This window comes from Bolinopsis microptera, chromosome 4, assembly GCF_026151205.1.
Source record: "Bolinopsis microptera isolate Bmic1 chromosome 4, MBARI_Bmic_1.0, whole genome shotgun sequence".
Taxonomy (NCBI): Eukaryota; Metazoa; Ctenophora; class Tentaculata; order Lobata; family Bolinopsidae; genus Bolinopsis; species Bolinopsis microptera.
In genome coordinates, this window is record NC_087075.1 from 5,210,879 (window position 1) to 5,229,119 (window position 18,241).

At 42.8% G+C, this 18,241-nt stretch overlaps 1 protein-coding gene across 4 annotated transcripts in view; it reads right to left on the minus strand.

Annotated features, from left to right (window-relative positions):
• LOC134813885 (mucin-1-like) overlaps positions 1-18,241 on the minus strand; it is a 35,243-nt gene that overhangs the window by 14,940 nt on the left and 2,062 nt on the right. For all 4 annotated transcript variants that reach the window (XM_063821780.1, XM_063821782.1, XM_063821779.1 and 1 more), the window contains exons 3-5: positions 1,113-1,535; positions 424-527; positions 47-142 (exon numbers count right to left, since the gene is read on the minus strand). In XM_063821780.1, coding sequence (XP_063677850.1) covers positions 47-142; positions 424-527; positions 1,113-1,535 — 623 coding nt within the window. The remainder of the gene's footprint in view (positions 1-46; positions 143-423; positions 528-1,112; positions 1,536-18,241) is intronic.

Below are 18,241 nucleotides of genomic sequence, written 5' to 3' on the forward strand. Positions count from 1 at the left end.
AAAATTGATAACTGAAAAATATCCTTCAGAAATGAAATTACCGTACCCTGACTGAAGAAGCTAAGGAGTGTTGAGAAAGGGCTCGTGCCATATCAGAGTAACTGTTAAGTTTAGACAGTGCCTCTTCTAGAGATCCGTTTATCTGAAATATAGTCACGTGACCTCATGGAACACGTGCTGTGACGTCATACTGATTCATGGCGTCATATCAATCGTTTGTGCTATTTATAAGTTTTGGCTTGCGAAAATTCAAAATATGCACTGTCTGCTTACTAGTATGTGTTCTCGAGATAAAATCACAAATTTATCAGCTTACTTGCCCATAACTGTCTTAAATATTAAATTATCTGACTGTATAATTATCTTTTTAATTAGATAATTATTGTGTGGTTAATTATTAATTAGTTAATTTATGCAACTTACCGGGCTGGAGACAGTGGAGTGTAGCATAGTTGGAGCGAAGCTGGGAGGTGACAGTCTCATCCTCTTAGGAACATGGTACAAATCCAGGTGAGAGGGGATGTGGGCTGAGGAGAGAGAAATGTTAGACACGTGGTGTGACGTCATGTCACATGGTGTGACGTCATGTCACGTGGTGTGCCGTCATGTCACGTGACAGCTGGTATATTTTGGTGAACAATATATATTGAGCTTAGCTGCAAAACATTTATGGGAGAGATTTAGGGAGCACCAAACCATTTTATTGTACAACAGGATAATGGGTGTTTTAAGAAATTAATACTCAGGCAGTCACACAATGGATTTTAAAATCGTTTTTAGATGTCCGATCTAGAATTGCAAATTTGGAGAGCTAAACTGTTTCTCTGTTGCAATTCAGGGACAATAGTGCTAGCACAAAGAACTCATTAATTTCATTCAGCACCCCAAAATTCTCTATCCCGCTAAAATAAATGTGTCTTCATGTAAAGAACAAAACTCAAGGAGTATCACTATTCTAAGAGGAGAATCATCAACATTTTTCATAAATCATACCAAATGATAGTAAGCAATCATATATTCAAGGAGCAAAACTACCTAGAAGACAATTGACAAAATGTATTATAAATCGTAACTATTTTAAATAAATGATATCGTAGTTTCTTATAACTAACCGATAGGAGCTCGTATAACATTGCTGGGGCTACTGATAATGGGGTTCAGTGGAGTCGGTATCATCGGTTTAGGAGGGGAGGCGATGTTCATCATAACACTCATAGCCGGAGGAGAGTTGGCACTGATAAGACCCAGACTAGAGGAGGAGGAAGTAAGGAGATGTAGAGGAGGAGAGCTGATAGGACTCCTTTTTATCTGGACAGGAGGAGAGGAGGGGGAGGAGGAGGGGAGGAGAGGGTGTGTTAGTGGGGAGGCAGGAGAAGAGAGGAGAGCTTTTCCAGGACTGCTTGCGGAGTGGAGAGGACTGGAGGAGGTACGAGTGAGAGGAGGAGAGAGACGAGGAGAGGGACTGGAGGTGGTGGGGTGGAGGGATTTCTCAGAGGGAGGTTTCGGGGAACAGTCGGGAGAGGAGAAACTTCCACCTGAAGAGATTGTTTGTTAACTTTCTTTATATAAGTTTAGTTATGTTACATATAAGTTATGTTATATATAAGTTATGTTATATATAAGTTATGTTATGTTAAGTTTCTTTATATAAGTAAGGTAATGAATATTTAGATGTACTGATAGATTCATCTTACTCGAATTTACCGCAAGAAAAAGTACGAGAATCACGTAATGAGTACTCCCACAGTGGTTCAGTGGGAGTGACAATCCTCCGCATGCAGTGCCAGCTACTAAACTAGCACCTTCTGCTCTCACAGCTACAAGATCACGTGATACTTCAGTCTCACCTTTCTTTGAAACGTGCTGTTCGCTTTGTAACGTCGGTTATTTTAATCAAGGTGCTTGAGCTGGACCAATCACAGCGCCGGACGCTTAACCACGTGACATGAATTGACCAATAGAATACGAGTATTTTAGAATTTCAGATCAAGTGATGAACACATGAGGAGATGTTGAGAATTTTGTATTTTGAAATGTGACAAGCGCGATTCAAATTCTAACATGGATGAATGTGAATGTTTTGCGGAATATCAATACCTTTTTCACAAGAAGATATCAAAACAACTGCTTATTTCCATCTTGAGCTGAAGTAGCTAAGATACTTGAATCTTTCGATGTTCCGATATATGCACTGGATTATCCATGACATCTATTATAATCTCCATCCAGGAGCGCAATATTTCACCTCAAACCGATAGCACCCATCATACCCAATGAGACTCCATCCTTTTCCCACGTGACACAGCTCCACCAATGACAACAGAGTATATACACCACGTGGGTTGCTAAGAGCAACCAATGACTGAAGCCTGGTGGTTATCATGAAGGTGAGAAAGAGGCGGATAATGAACAATGCGGAGAGGGATCAGTAGAATTATGTTTATACCAACTGGTGGGGTAATGCTCTTACAAACAACTCCCGGAGCTATCTATCTGTAGTCAATAACAAGACACCATTCCATGTAGCACAAATACTTATCACCATGACAATACTTATCACCATGACAATACTTATCACCATGACAATACTTATCTCTCCCTCCCTCCACAAAACAACACCTATCACTGGTGATGGTTTTTATCACCTTTTCAATCCTCTCTCTCTCTCTGTTTGTCGGCAGCTAACTGTTTGATAAACCCTTAACTATCTAACAACCAGTAATTCAGCACTTAGCAGCTATTCTACATCATTGTCCGCCCAGTAATCAAAAGTGCGCCGTTTTGACAGTCTTTTGTACGAAGGTGTGAAGGAACTTTTGCAAATGATTTTTTTAGAGAAAAGGATTTAAAAAAACAAGGGTAATTTACAAGTTTGTAGGCTTGTTAGAAGGTCTGAAGGCTCAAGATATAATTTGAGGGTAGTTAGATAGGATTGTTAACAAGAAAAGTACTAAAATAACGCTTTGTTTCTCCGGTAATGTTGATCTGTATAATTATAGCCATGGAGTCCGTAATTGGAGATGAGATGGATGGTGTTGTAACCGGTCACTTTTCTCGGTCCGATACCAAACCATGATTTCTACTTTTAATTAGCGTCTAGAGACTGTAAATACTTCAATAAACATGTAACATTTGTTTAAAGTCCCATTAGTGTAACAACAGATCCACACGGTTAGTCAGAATTTTAGGGCCTTGCGGTTCCTCCGCATGCAGTTCCAGCAGTATCATTCCATCATCTGTAGGCGATGTTGAAATAGGGGGAAGGGAGTGACTGTACAGTTAAATGAAATTGGCGTCTGGTATTAACTTAAACACGTACCCTGTGTAGACTGTACAACTACATGAAATTAAAAGGATTTTATTGCGCGCATTAAATTCATGTGAAATTAAGAGGTTGTAATTTCCGTACTGTCAGTCGACAGATCACACACGTAAAGGAGATCAGCGATTGCGGGTTGATTTAAAGCTGGCTTTTATCGGCCGGATATCCGTTGTAAGTAGCTTTATAAGCACATAAGTTTGCCAGAGGAATTCTGGGCGAAAAAATGGAAAAGCAAGGGTTAAACAATAAACTGTTAACTGAGCCGAAAGTAGTCTTTGTAGTCTGTAGGACTGTCCTGGATTTATCTGCTCTCTGACAGTCAGAGGTGGCTGTCTGGTCCCTGGATCTCTCTTTTATATTCATTGTGTCTGCAACGAAGTCTCATGATCCGGCTCTATAGTCAGGGAGGGAAACTGTTCTTGTGTCTGTAACTCTGTCCTGGATCCTGTTCTGTTCTGGATTTCTTGTGTCTGTAATACTAGGATCCTCGGTCTGCAGATCCCGCTATGTCTTTCTCACTTGTTTCTCAGACCAACTAGTGACAAAACTGACACTTCACTCTACGTCTAGTGCTAACTATTCTAATTGCTAATATCACTCCCTCAAATTCACCTCCTCATTGGAACACGCAGCCCACGTGCCAAACGCACTGCGGTTTGATTGGTCAATGTCAGACACGTGGGCAATGCATGCTGGAATTTAGCCGTTTAAATCAGCATGGGAACTACTGGAGGGTCGACGTGAAATTTCGACCCAAACAGAACAAAATCCGCCGCTGTTCCGGTAACGTCATCTTATGTCAAGCTCTCTTGATTGGTTGGTTTGTGTCAGGTGGTGTTTTACCAGAGTTAGGATTGGACTGTTACCACAGTTGGTATGGAGACGTGAAATTTCGACCCAAACACTCAAATTGCAACAAAATCTACATGACGTTATGTTATGACACATCTGAATATTTGAACGGTGAGAAAAGAGAAACATGCACCAGTTTCGTAAATATCTCCGTACAAATAAATTCCTCGACAGCGAGCCACACATTCCATCAACTGCAGGATATAGAATTCCTACAGCACCTTCAGCTCATTAACGATTCCAATTCAGAATTCTTACCGATTCTTACTGAATGACACCCTATGCTAGTGGGGAATATTATTATACCCTATTATATACCAGCAATATACCAGTGCCTATAATATCGGTACTGGTTTTAGGAGATATAAAAGTAGCGTCTAGCCAGAGAACAGAGAATCAAGCTCCTTGATTATAACTATTAACTTATACGCTGATAAATTAAGGCAATCGTCTCATAACACCAGGGTTACTGGACATACCACATCGTTCCCCTACTCCGCTAGTTATGAAGCTGAGTAGTTTATGAATTTCGAAATCTTTACAGCAGCCGGCAAGCATATTATCGGGACTCGGGTATATCCCCTTAGATTGCACCATCATTGTCGCTTCTCCCATATTTTAAATTTTTATGTCATCGTTCTTTGATGATCATACGGTCATATTTAAAGCTGATCATTCAAGGTATGGTAAAGGGTACACGTGCAGAGATGAAAGCGTCAAGATCTGATAAATTGCGGGACTCATTTCAGTGAAAATCAGACCTTGGTAGAGACAAATTATTATCTGGAGATTGTGGGGACAAGACAGGTTCAACTACCTCGAGAAGCAAATTGAGACTGATAACTAAGCAGATCGTGTGGTGTAGCTAAAGAGCCGATGGCGTTATCGGCATTTGTCGGCGGGTAATAGAAGGAGCAAATAACGTTCATCTTGTACCCTCCAAATCATCAAAATCTCGAGACTTTGCAGCAACCTCACTTCTGAGATTGTTCCAGCATTAGCACCGGGTAACAGAGCCACAAAGTCACTGATAATTGTCCGGTGAAACGACCCTGGAATGTGTCCTGAAGGTGGTAAAATTGGTTTCCAAATAAAAACCACATATTTTCGTCTTAATATTCGAGATAATGGTTTAAGCCGGGAAAATCCTGAACTCAAATTAATTGATATGATTCCTGTCCTCTGATTGGTCAGTTTTACGGATACTGACCTCCAATTGGCCGATCATGTGTAAGTCGGGGCGTGTCCCTCCACCACATGCTCAGTTAAGAGCACGTGTAAAAATCAAACCGTTACTAGCAGATAAGCTGCCCGTTAGACCCACGGAAACAGGTTCCATTTCACGCCCTACGCCCGCCCTAGCATGTCACCAACTATTCCGGGCCCGTTATCCAATCAGATCGCTTAGCAACGAGCACGTGGGCAGAACCAGCCAGGCAGCAGCCGGATCTGCATATCAGACATGAACTGGGATGGTTTTGTCGGGCTGAAATGCACTTAACCGAGCCCTACCCTGACAGTAAAGGGGACGTTAGCCTGTTAATGTGATAGCTTCACATCACGTGGCCACCCTAATATGGGCATTAAGTTGTTAATCTGCTGTATTACAACTGCTTATTGCACCTGCTCCGATTTCCTTAAAGATACATTATAATATTTTAATCGTTTCACTCCCGAGATTTCAGGTTTTATGTTGTGGTTGGAGCAAGGAGCGAGAGACCTCTTGACTTTCGAAGAAGCAGCTTGCAACCAATCAGGAGTTAGAACTGAATCAAACCAGCCAACCAGGATCCAGCATCGTGACTTAACAAGAGCCCCAAAATCCGAGCATGCTGGTTTTACAACTTAGACTCCCCGGCTCCCTCGATCCTCCTCCTTCCCATTAGCAAGTTCCCGACCAATCAGTGGACAGAGTTTGCACACGTGACACACAGATTAACCAATCGGGGAGCTGGATTGTGGTTCACAACGCCTCACCTTGTTATCAAACCGTTCTAAAAAAAGCTGGTAGAAAACCGGGGAGATCAGGGCCACTACCTGTTATTTCCCAGGGTGTTACAAATCAGGTGGGAGATTGGGGTCAGGTAACACTCGACCATTCAGAACACAGGGATTACATCACGTGACACAGATCAACCAATGGGGGGTAAGCGTGGGACCGGTAGTCTAAAAATCACATTATGCAGGGGCTGGGTCGGTGGAGCAACCAATCAGGACCCTGAAACAAGCCCACATGATATGAATTAACCAATAAGAGAGGGGTAAAATAACGAGATGTGAGGGTACGAAAAGCCCACCACACCCCACGTTAAGATAATGAAAGACACACGGATTAAGGGGGAGTAGGTTTTCTAGTGTCTCTCACACAATATAATGGTGCAAACACCAGTTATTACAGCTAATTAACGGTTTATAATGGGGCATTAATTAACACGTGTTGATTGTACATGTAACACCAAGGTACAATAGTGATCTAATATGATTTAATTTAAGGTTTAAAGTGATTATGTCATTAAATCAATTTTCTGTTTCACACTTTGTTTCATATCGGGTCTATCTCAGATATGACGTTATTTTTGTCTCAACAGGATTTAAGGAGACTAGCTGTGGATCGTGTCCGAGTTTAGATAACCTTGTTGGCAATCTCTTATTCAACGGTTTGGCATTTTTTACGCGGTTTACAAGATGAAATTATATCCCTAAATCATAAAATGCATTGCACTATCGGTTAATTTTCTTATCAGATATTCAGCTATTCACAAATGAGCTCAAAATGAACCGTTTGGTGCGAGATGAGTGATGAGCCGGGCCAAACAAGCCCAACTCCTAACAAATGAGCCGGGCCAAACTAGCCCAACTCCTAACAAATGAGCCAGGCTAAACAAGCCCAACTCCTAAGTCGGCACTGAAAGGTAGCTCGAGAGGGTGGTCCCGGCAAACATTAACTAAGCTATAACACGTGTACTCATCGTTAAGTATAAGTTAAACCAAAACCCATTTCCTTTCCAGTCTCTCTAAAAATCTGGAGGTTAATGTTTATAAACCTCAGTACAAATCATAAAGGGTTAAGGTTTTATTAATGGTTGCTGTTGTAGTGCATGGTTAAGGTTGTAGTTTAACTCACAGGACCTTGATTATAATTTAGACCGTTTTAGTGAGACATGAGCTGTGTTTTCAGGGGTAGTTTTACTTTACAGAGCTCTCCCAGCTCAATAATTACATACTTAAAGGGTCTGGGGTGGAGCAGTGCATTAATTCGATCTCCACCAAATACCGGCCTGTGATTGGTCAGAGCAGGTCATGTGGGGGAGAATGCATGGAGCTAATTGGGCGGTTAGGACACCGGATAGGCAGGTTAGAGGTGGGTCAATTGACACAGTGTTTCCCCGGGTAAAACACATGTTCAACAGTGGTAAACATGGCCAAGAAGACAGGTTGACAGGAGTGTCACGTGAGATGTGGTCACGTGAGAGGGGCGAAAGCCGGGGTTAGTTAGGGAGTTAGAGCTGCTGGGTAAGTAGTGTTGTTTACTGTGCAAGGGGCTTTCTGACATCATTGCATGTGGTGCAAAGACGGTGTTTTGTGGAAAGAGAGAGAGAGGTAATCTGGTGGAGATATAGATTATTTTAGAGAGGAAATCTGGTAAAAGTTCAGGGGATATAATGAAGAATAAGATATTGTCCAATCCGAGAATTTACTCCAACCGACCAATCCGAGCACAGTATTTCCTCCAATCCTGCCATTTCTCGCCGACTACAAGCTGAAAAGCTACAGAGCTGTATACCTGCTAACAATGTGACACAATTGTACAGCAAATTGGGTGACACACCTGAACACCACCGGTAGCTGGTTGAAGAGTTATTGTGACACACAAAACACTGCGCGTGTGTTTCGAAGCTGTTAACTTGTTAAGCCGCTAAACAGTGTTTTAGCGGGTACTCATCGTGTTCCTGCACAGCTCCGTGTCAATTATAGCTTCACCGGACTTGTTCTTGTGTGCTCTGATTGGTTGGGTGGGGGAAATACTGTGCTCTGATTGGTTGAAGACGTGTCGAGTGAAGTCGACTGCTTGTTCGCGTACTGTATATGAGACTACAGTGCTACACCAGCCTTACCCCGATTATAACGATATTTCACAAAAACCACCTGAAACACCAGCCAATCACAAACCATTATTTCACCATGGCAGAGTATCACATGTCAGGATTGTAAAATGTATAACGTCAGCATAAAATTCAAAACACGTGGCGAATACTACCCCAACTCTCCTAAATACACCCACCCAGCCAGTTACAAATACTACCCCAACTCTCCTAAATACACCCACCCAACCAGTTACAAATACTACCCCAACTCTCCTAAATACACCCACCCAACCAGTTACAAATACTACCCCAACTCTCCTAAATACACCCACCCAACCAGCAAATACTACCCCAACTCTCCTAAATACACCCACCCAACCAGTTACAAATACTACCCCAACTCTCCTAAATACACCCGCCCAACCAGCAAATACTACCCCAACTCTCCTAAATACACCCACCCAACCAGCAAATACTACCCCAACTCTCCTAAATACACCCACCCAACCAGCAAATACTACCCCAACTCTCCTAAATACACCCACCCAACCAGCAAATACTACCCCAACTCTCCTAAATACACCCACCCAACCAGCAAATACTACCCCAACTCTCCTAAATACACCCGCCCAACCAGCAAATACTACCCCAACTCTCCTAAATACACCCGCCCAACCAGCAAATACTACCCCAACTCTCCTAAATACACCCACCCAACCAGCAAATACTACCCCAACTCTCCTAAATACACCCACCCAACCAGTTACAAATACTACCCCAACTCTCCTAAATACACCCGCCCAACCAGCAAATACTACCCCAACTCTCCTAAATACACCCACCCAACCAGCAAATACTACCCCAACTCTCCTAAATACACCCGCCCAACCAGCAAATACTACCCCAACTCTCCTAAATACACCCGCCCAACCAGCAAATACTACCCCAACTCTCCTAAATACACCCACCCAACCAGCAAATACTACCCCAACTCTCCTAAATACACCCACCCAACCAGTTACAAATACTACCCCAACTCTCCAAAATACACCCACCCAACCAGTTACAAATACTACCCCAACTCTCCTAAATACACCCACCCAACCAGTTACAAATACTACCCCAACTCTCCTAAATACACCCGCCCAACCAGCAAATACTACCCCAACTCTCCTAAATACACCCACCCAACCAGCAAATACTACCCCAACTCTCCTAAATACACCCGCCCAACCAGCAAATACTACCCCAACTCTCCTAAATACACCCGCCCAACCAGCAAATACTACCCCAACTCTCCTAAATACACCCACCCAACCAGCAAATACTACCCCAACTCTCCTAAATACACCCACCCAACCAGTTACAAATACTACCCCAACTCTCCTAAATACACCCACCCAACCAGCAAATACTACCCCAACTCTCCTAAATACACCCACCCAACCAGCAAATACTACCCCAACTCTCCTAAATACACCCGCCCAACCAGTTACAAATACTACCCCAACTCTCCTAAATACACCCACCCAACCAGCAAATACTACCCCAACTCTCCTAAATACACCCACCCAACCAGCAAATACTACCCCAACTCTCCTAAATACACCCGCCCAACCAGCAAATACTACCCCAACTCTCCTAAATACACCCACCCAGCCAGCAAATACTACCCCAACTCTCCTAAATACACCCACCCAGCCAGCAAATACTACCCCAACTCTCCTAAATACACCCACCCAACCAGCAAATACTACCCCAACTCTCCTAAATACACCCACCCAACCAGCAAATACTACCCCAACTCTCCTAAATACACCCACCCAACCAGCAAATACTACCCCAACTCTCCTAAATACACCCACCCAACCAGCAAATACTACCCCAACTCTCCTAAATACACCCACCCAACCAGCAAATACTACCCCAACTCTCCTAAATACACCCGCCCAACCAGCAAATACTACCCCAACTCTCCTAAATACACCCACCCAACCAGTTGCAAATACTACCCCAACTCTCCTAAATACACCCACCCAACCAGCAAATACTACCCCAACTCTCCTAAATACACCCGCCCAACCAGCAAATACTACCCCAACTCTCCTAAATACACCCACCCAACCAGCAAATACTACCCCAACTCTCCTAAATACACCCACCCAACCAGCAAATACTACCCCAACTCTCCAAAATACACCCGCCCAACCAGTTACAAATACTACCCCAACTCTCCTAAATACACCCGCCCAACCAGCAAATACTACCCCAACTCTCCTAAATACACCCACCCAACCAGTTGCAAATACTACCCCAACTCTCCTAAATACACCCACCCAACCAGCAAATACTACCCCAACTCTCCTAAATACACCCGCCCAACCAGCAAATACTACCCCAACTCTCCTAAATACACCCACCCAACCAGCAAATACTACCCCGACTCTCCTAAATACACCCACCCAACCAGCAAATACTACCCCAACTCTCCTAAATACACCCGCCCAACCAGCAAATACTACCCCAACTCTCCTAAATACACCCACCCAGCCAGTTACAAATACTACCCCAACTCTCCTAAATACACCCACCCAACCAGCAAATACTACCCCAACTCTCCTAAATACACCCACCCAACCAGTTACAAATACTACCCCAACTCTCCTAAATACAGCCACCCAACCAGTTACAAATACTACCCCGACTCTCCTAAATACACCCACCCAACCAGTTACAAATACTACCCCAACTCTCCTAAATACACCCGCCCAACCAGTTACAAATACTACCCCAACTCTCCTAAATACACCCACCCAACCAGCAAATACTACCCCAACTCTCCTAAATACACCCACCCAACCAGTTACAAATACTACCCCAACTCTCCTAAATACAACCACCCAACCAGCAAATACTACCCCAACTCTCCTAAATACACCCACCCAACCAGCAAATACTACCCCAACTCTCCTAAATACACCCACCCAACCAGCAAATACCACCCCAACTCTCCTAAATACACCCACCCAACCAGCAAATACTACCCCAACTCTCCTAAATACACCCACCCAGCCAGTTACAAATACTACCCCAACTCTCCTAAATACACCCACCCAACCAGTTACAAATACTACCCCAACTCTCCTAAATACAACCACCCAACCAGCAAATACTACCCCAACTCTCCTAAATACACCCACCCAACCAGCAAATACTACCCCAACTCTCCTAAATACACCCGCCCAACCAGCAAATACTACCCCAACTCTCCTAAATACACCCGCCCAACCAGCAAATACTACCCCAACTCTCCTAAATACACCCACCCAACCAGCAAATACTACCCCAACTCTCCTAAATACACCCACCCAACCAGCGAATACTACCCCAACTCTCCTAAATACACCCGCCCAACCAGTTACAAATACTACCCCAACTCTCCTAAATACACCCACCCAACCAGTTACAAATACTACCCCAACTCTCCTAAATACACCCACCCAACCAGCAAATACTACCCCAACTCTCCTAAATACAGCCACCCAACCAGCAAATACTACCCCAACTCTCCTAAATACACCCACCCAGCCAGTTGCAATTGGTGTGCATGATAAATAGTTACGAATAATACTGCTCATTAACGAATCAAAACATCGTATCTGTAACACGTGACAAAGTTACAAATATAATCCTAGTCATTTACTCGTCTTCTCCACCATCTCTTTAAAATGAAAATACGTCGAGAAAACGTTCAATTATCACATGATAAATAGTTAAATTTAGCTCGATTTTAACGAAAACACTGGTCCAGGTGTGCACAGAGCGGGGGACCTTGGATAGTCAGATAATTAGAACTTTTTGTGACAGCTGTGTTTACAGTAGCTCACGTGATATTGATCATTATAATATGTGACTAGCTGTGTTTTTCCATTATCAGCCACTCTCTAACTATAAGCTGTACTGTTTCCAATCTTGGAAGAGGTAAGAGAGGAAAAAAGCTAAATTTTAAGGCCTAAAATAAGGGCGGATTAAGATGTTGGTACTAATCTCATCCTGAGAATGTTGGACATTATTTGGGGGAACTACGGACAACCTGCGGGACTACCAGCCTGACAAAACTCGGTCAGTTTAGACAGATCGTCTGGCGGTGTGATTGTGAGCATCCAGACTAGCTAAAAACCTAGTTCCCATCACTGGAACTGACTGGTTGCTTAATGACTGGTTGAGGAACGTCACGTGGGGATAATACCGTGCTGTGGTTGGTTAACAATGCCCACGTGCTACAGATCCTGGCTTGTGATTGGAGGGTGAGTGCGAGTGATCCAGGGTGTCGGGGAGTGTTTTTTCACAGTGTTGAGGATTGTGTTTTGTGGTGGGAGCTGTGTAGTCTGGTGTTGGGGAGACCGCACAAAGGGAAATGTGAGGGGGAGGGATGTGCACGTGATCAGGGATGTCACGTGATCAGAACACTGTGCTGTGTTAGACTTTTCAGCCACATTCGACCACCATCTAACTCTTTCTAGCCCTGTCAGCTCACACTCAAATTCTATTTCAGCTCCAGTTCCGCATCATTTCACAGTGGCTTCCCCCATTTGGGGACCTAGCAGATCTTCACAAATCAGTGTGCACTTGAGAGTTTGGCTAGCTCGGCTCAAAGAGGTCCTGGTCATTGCCCGGCCTCTCTAATTGAAATAACATCGTTAAGTGTCTCATTTCACAGGTCACGTGTCATGCTCTCAGCCACTCAGCGCGCAGTATTCCGCCCACGTGGCACACACGGACCAATGGGGGCGCGCGGTGATGGTTCACAGAGGAATATAGTCTAGTTTTCACACCCAAGTTTAGGACACAACGTCTCGTACAAGGGGGTCGAGGACAACTTCACCCAAAACACGGGACGAATTTTCAGAGTAGATGATGGCAGGGCAATCTTCATTTAATATTAAATAACTTTGAAATTAAGCTTCATGTAAACGGGAAATTCGAAAAAGTAATGAACCCTCCTTCATTTTCACATTTTATTAGATTAATGAATTGGAGTAAATTAAACTGGATAAATTCACAAGAACATACATACGTAATTGTTTTAACGGAAAAATGAAGCAAGTGAAAAAATGTTATATAATACCGTATTCCTTACAAGAAATCCCCGCTGGTCATCGCCTACTTATTAATCATTTAACTGTGGAGATAATTCGTGAAATCAGCTTATACTACCTTATCGATTGCAGTCAATTTATTTGGCAATACTGAAGCTGTACCCAATGACTAATACCCTCCATAAAAAGCTGAATGATATCTAATCATGATTAGAGCATTTTCGGGGGAAAAAATCAAAACTTTCAGTTCCTATCATTCCGTTTTATCGGTGCAATAAATTAAGTCATTAAGAAGTATAAAACCAGTACTTCACATTACTAACGTCATTAAGACTGTACTTCATAAAATGTCAGTTACCACAATAAAGTAGGGCTAAGTACATTCCGTTTTGGTAACATGATATCGGGTGCAACGTAGATCATCAACAATCAAGCAAGCTTGTGGCAACTACTTTTTCCAGGCCTACTTGAAATACGGCACTTGATTGGGCCACCAAAGTTTTTCCCTGTGTCTTGATTGGTTGTTTTGAGACACGTGCCATCACAGCTGTAATAGTTGTGAAAGCTTGAAAAATACTAGTCACGCCGTTAAAATACTACCCTCTGATTGGCTGATATGTGTCAAGTGGGCAAAATACCGAGCTCTGATTGGCTTATCCTGGTCAGGTGGTACAAATGTTTATTAATGTTTCGACAACAAGCAAAGTTGAGGAATATTCATAGGGGTTTGAGGAAACACCCAACTCATACACTAAAATGCATGAAAAATCGCATATTTACATCATAGTGACCTATTATTGTCAAACAAAAATACCATCTAATTAACTTGGTTACTTAACATAACTCCATATAGTTGTGTGCATCTGGACTCTTTGTTATATTCAGTTAATTTAGCATATTGAGTCAGGGAGAGGGATAGCGGAGATTGTGTGCGATTATTTAATAAAAATTGACGGGCATAACTTTAGTTGTTATTGAAAGAAGCACTATCTTCGTTATGAGGAGGCGAACGTTTCTTGAAAAAATTATGAATATCCAACAAGTCTATACTTAATAATACTGGGAACGCTAGGGTAAAACATATATATACTAGATTCGGAGAGAAGTAAAGGAAGAGAACATTCAAAGATTTTCAAGGTAATAATTCTACGGGTCGGTTAATTGTCATGATGATAAGTTAAAGGTGACCCCTCTGTTAGAACCTGTCCAGTGTCCACCACTAACCGTTACAAAGTATAACTAATTCTAGGGGTTGGCGACAAACAATATTAATAACATGGTGTGGGCAATACAACTGTTATATTTTATATATGATCTTCGAACGAGCATTGGAAATTCCATTCATTCCATGTTCCTTACATAACTCTGGATAGTTCCCTAAAAATTCTATAACACCAGTAAGCACTGTCAAGTAACCATGGTAACCATGGTAACCATAGTTTATACCACTGAAACCCTTGCAACACACGTCAATTTTCACCCAACTCTTCAATAAAGGTCGTCAATTCTCACACAAACTAGAGAGCTGACACTTGTTGCCCCAATTGAAGGGGTCACGTGTCACAATTGAAGGGGTCACGTGTCACAAAACTATCACCACCTACTTAAACACCACACCAGTGGTTACCATGGTTACCATGGTTACCATGGTAACCGTCTATATTCTGGTATTGCCACAGCTTTATATTGTTTTTATCACATTAGAGCTGGGTTTATTATTCCATGTAGCAGTCGTCTATTAGTCCAGTCAGACATTTTGAATATCGCTAATTTTGAATCTCGCTAATTTTCCAACCATAAAGCTCGCCCTATGTTATATGGGACTACTTGAGACTTCTCAGAAAAACTGTGACAAGTGACAGAATTGAGTGAAGTAGGGGTAACCCCGCTGAGGAACTAGGGGTTACCATGGTCACGTGACATATCCACGGTTACCATGGTGACTGACCTACTCTCCACACACGTGAAACATCTCACAAGAGCGTGTCGTTATTTTCACAGTGTTGTCACTCTGTCAAACAGTGTGTATGTTAGAAGTGTCAAGATATGTTTCTGTGGTCGAGAAGATGGGGGTAGTGCTCAGCACGTGCAGTGAAGTTTAGTGGAAGTACGTCACACGTGCATGGTTTGATATAAAAAGAGTTTCGCACGTGCACAGTGAAGTCGCGATGACTTGTTTTGCACGTTGGCTGAAGATAAGAATGTACTTGAGTTGCTGCCACAGCTAAAACCACAATGAATCAACTTGTATCCATCCGAGAATAACCACAACTGTGAACTCGGAGGGATCTTAAAATACTAAGTACTCCCGCTCAGTTCGAATGTCAAGCACATAACCACTATATTCTATTACGACGGTTAAAATACGGTTGAAAACAGCCATCTTTTGCTCGGTCATTCATTTAAGTGAGAAATTATCACCACAGAGCAAACAAACACGGGGGTGATTTTAGCCAAGTGAAAAATCAAAAAAACCACGCGAGGTTATGTTGAAGTGAAGTGTGGTTGTGGGGGGATGGCTGAGGGAGAACTTTGGGGAGATTCGGCAGACTTCAAAGAATGAAGGCTTGTGAGAGAGAGTGCGTGAGGGGGCATTATGTTAGAGAAGCAGTATTGTAAAGAAATCAGGGCTTTTCTTTTGAGAGAATATAGCTTATTAAGGGGCATTTTATGGATGTATAACCGGAAGATCTCATGTTGGATATGGATGGAAGACTTACTCGATTCAACTTTAGAAATCTACTTTTAGATATTAACTCTTAAACGCAAACTATGTCCTTGAAAAGTGAATTTTAAAGTACCAATTACTTTATTTTGTGCCAATAACATTTCATATTTATATCAACGGAGTTATTTTCTTTACAAACAGTTTAAAGCTTTGAGCATGACTAAGTTAATTATAAATGCTTTTTTATCTATAATTTGATTATTAACAAATAGTTTAGTAACTTTGTAGCGTGACTGTGTTTGATAATAAATGTTTTACATATTTGCACTTTTCTTATATTTACAACTATTTTACTAAGTTTGGGGCGCTTGTTCTGTCCGACCCTGGCAGACAAACTTGTCATTTAATTAACATTAATCTGTTCCGTGAGAACTTAACGGCGTGCTCACCCTATTGGTCGGATACCCTCAAGTGGTACACTTTTCTATGATATGATTGGTAGTTGCGAGGAGGTTGCTAGGCAACAAGTAGAGGTGAGCACCTGTGTTAATTTAGGGGGCGTGAGGCTCAGTCCTATCTGTCCCTCTCTCGTTAATTCATACAGTATAATTGGCAATTTTCATAGCACGTTAAACATTTAGCAGTATAAGAGTGGGACTCTGACATCTGTCAAGCTAAAGACCTGTACCACGTGCGTTGCTGGGTAACCAGTGGAAGAGGAGAATGGATGTCACGTGCTAGGTGAGAGCCGGTGAGGGACGAGCACTTCGGTTGCACATGCTTCAGATCCAGGACTAGTGTTTTCTCATTGAGGGAGAAAATAGTAGCAAATTATATTTATTATCACGCACTATAATCATACCAGAAGAAGTGCGGGCAATTCCAGACTCAGAGAGAGAGAGAGAGAGAGAGCCAGATAGTAGGAGGAGGATGAGGAGGAGGAGATGAGTTTATATAACACCACGCTACAAGCTCCGGGATAAGGAATATAGTGCATTAACATGAAGTTAAACCCAACAAAGGGTCTGGAATGAGCAGATCTCGTGTGGCCGGGTGAGATGGTGACCCTGATTTTCAGCCGATGTTAAGAAATTAGGGGCACGTGGGGAGAAGGGCCGCTTCCCGTTAAACACCCCGGACTTGCCCCTGGTGCTGTTGACACACGGCGCGTGCCGCCTCCTTCTCGCCCATTGGTCCGTTCCTGTCACGTGGTGTGAGGGCTGGGTTCTGTTTGGGCAGCTGTCAGAGGAGGGGAGTTTAACTTTGCAACATTTTCACATACAGCCGTTCTACGGGTTCGTGTGATTTTAAAACAAACCACTGAACTAGTGTCACAGACTGAGGTTGTTGCCAGGCAACACCGCACAACCAATCAGCATCCAGGAGTATCACCAAACAACCAATCAGCATCCAGGAGCATCACCAAACAACCAATGGGTGAGGACCGGAGTCGGATCTCACACAACTGAGAAGCAGGGAACGTGAGTTAAGATTGTTAAACCAGTATCCGACCCTTATCTGCACACCTCGCTACCAACTCTCAGAAGATAGACTTGACACAGCACACTCTCTCTTGGAGTGGCAAGTCACATCACCACTTCTTCAGCCTGTGTGTCCCTTGTGTAGGTTGGAAAATAATGAGCAGTATTGATTGCGGGGTGGGTGGAGGGCTACAGGATGTGCTGTAGTGTATTTGGGGGTACTATTTGGGGGTACTATTTGGGGGTACTATTTAACTACAAGGAGGGATATAACAACAGTCTCACACTCTTATATCTCGTCATGCACATGGCACAAACTTGTGCTCCTCCTCTTTTACCCTCTCTGTTGCCTAGCAACCTAATTAGCGTGAGAGGTCCATTCACACGTTCTTGACCCGATGATAGATGGGAAAATTAATTTTATTGCAAAGGGTGGGGCAGCTAGTGTTGCAGCTCATCTTACTTTTGCAGGGCCCAGTGTTGAGACAACTCCATTATTCCTGTTAAATACCATGTCATGCTCCTTAATACAAACCTTTTTCATTTTCAGGGAATTGGGAAAATTGTTGCAATAGCTCTCATGGGAAAGATAAACTTACGGCCGATGTTGCTGAAGTGAACAAAAATACCTTGTTAAACATGAACCGGTTCTGTTCAAGACATATGTTAATAAAAGTGGCAGTATTTGTTGCAGTTATCTTAGTGGCATTTCACCAGAATAAAAAGTAGGCGAG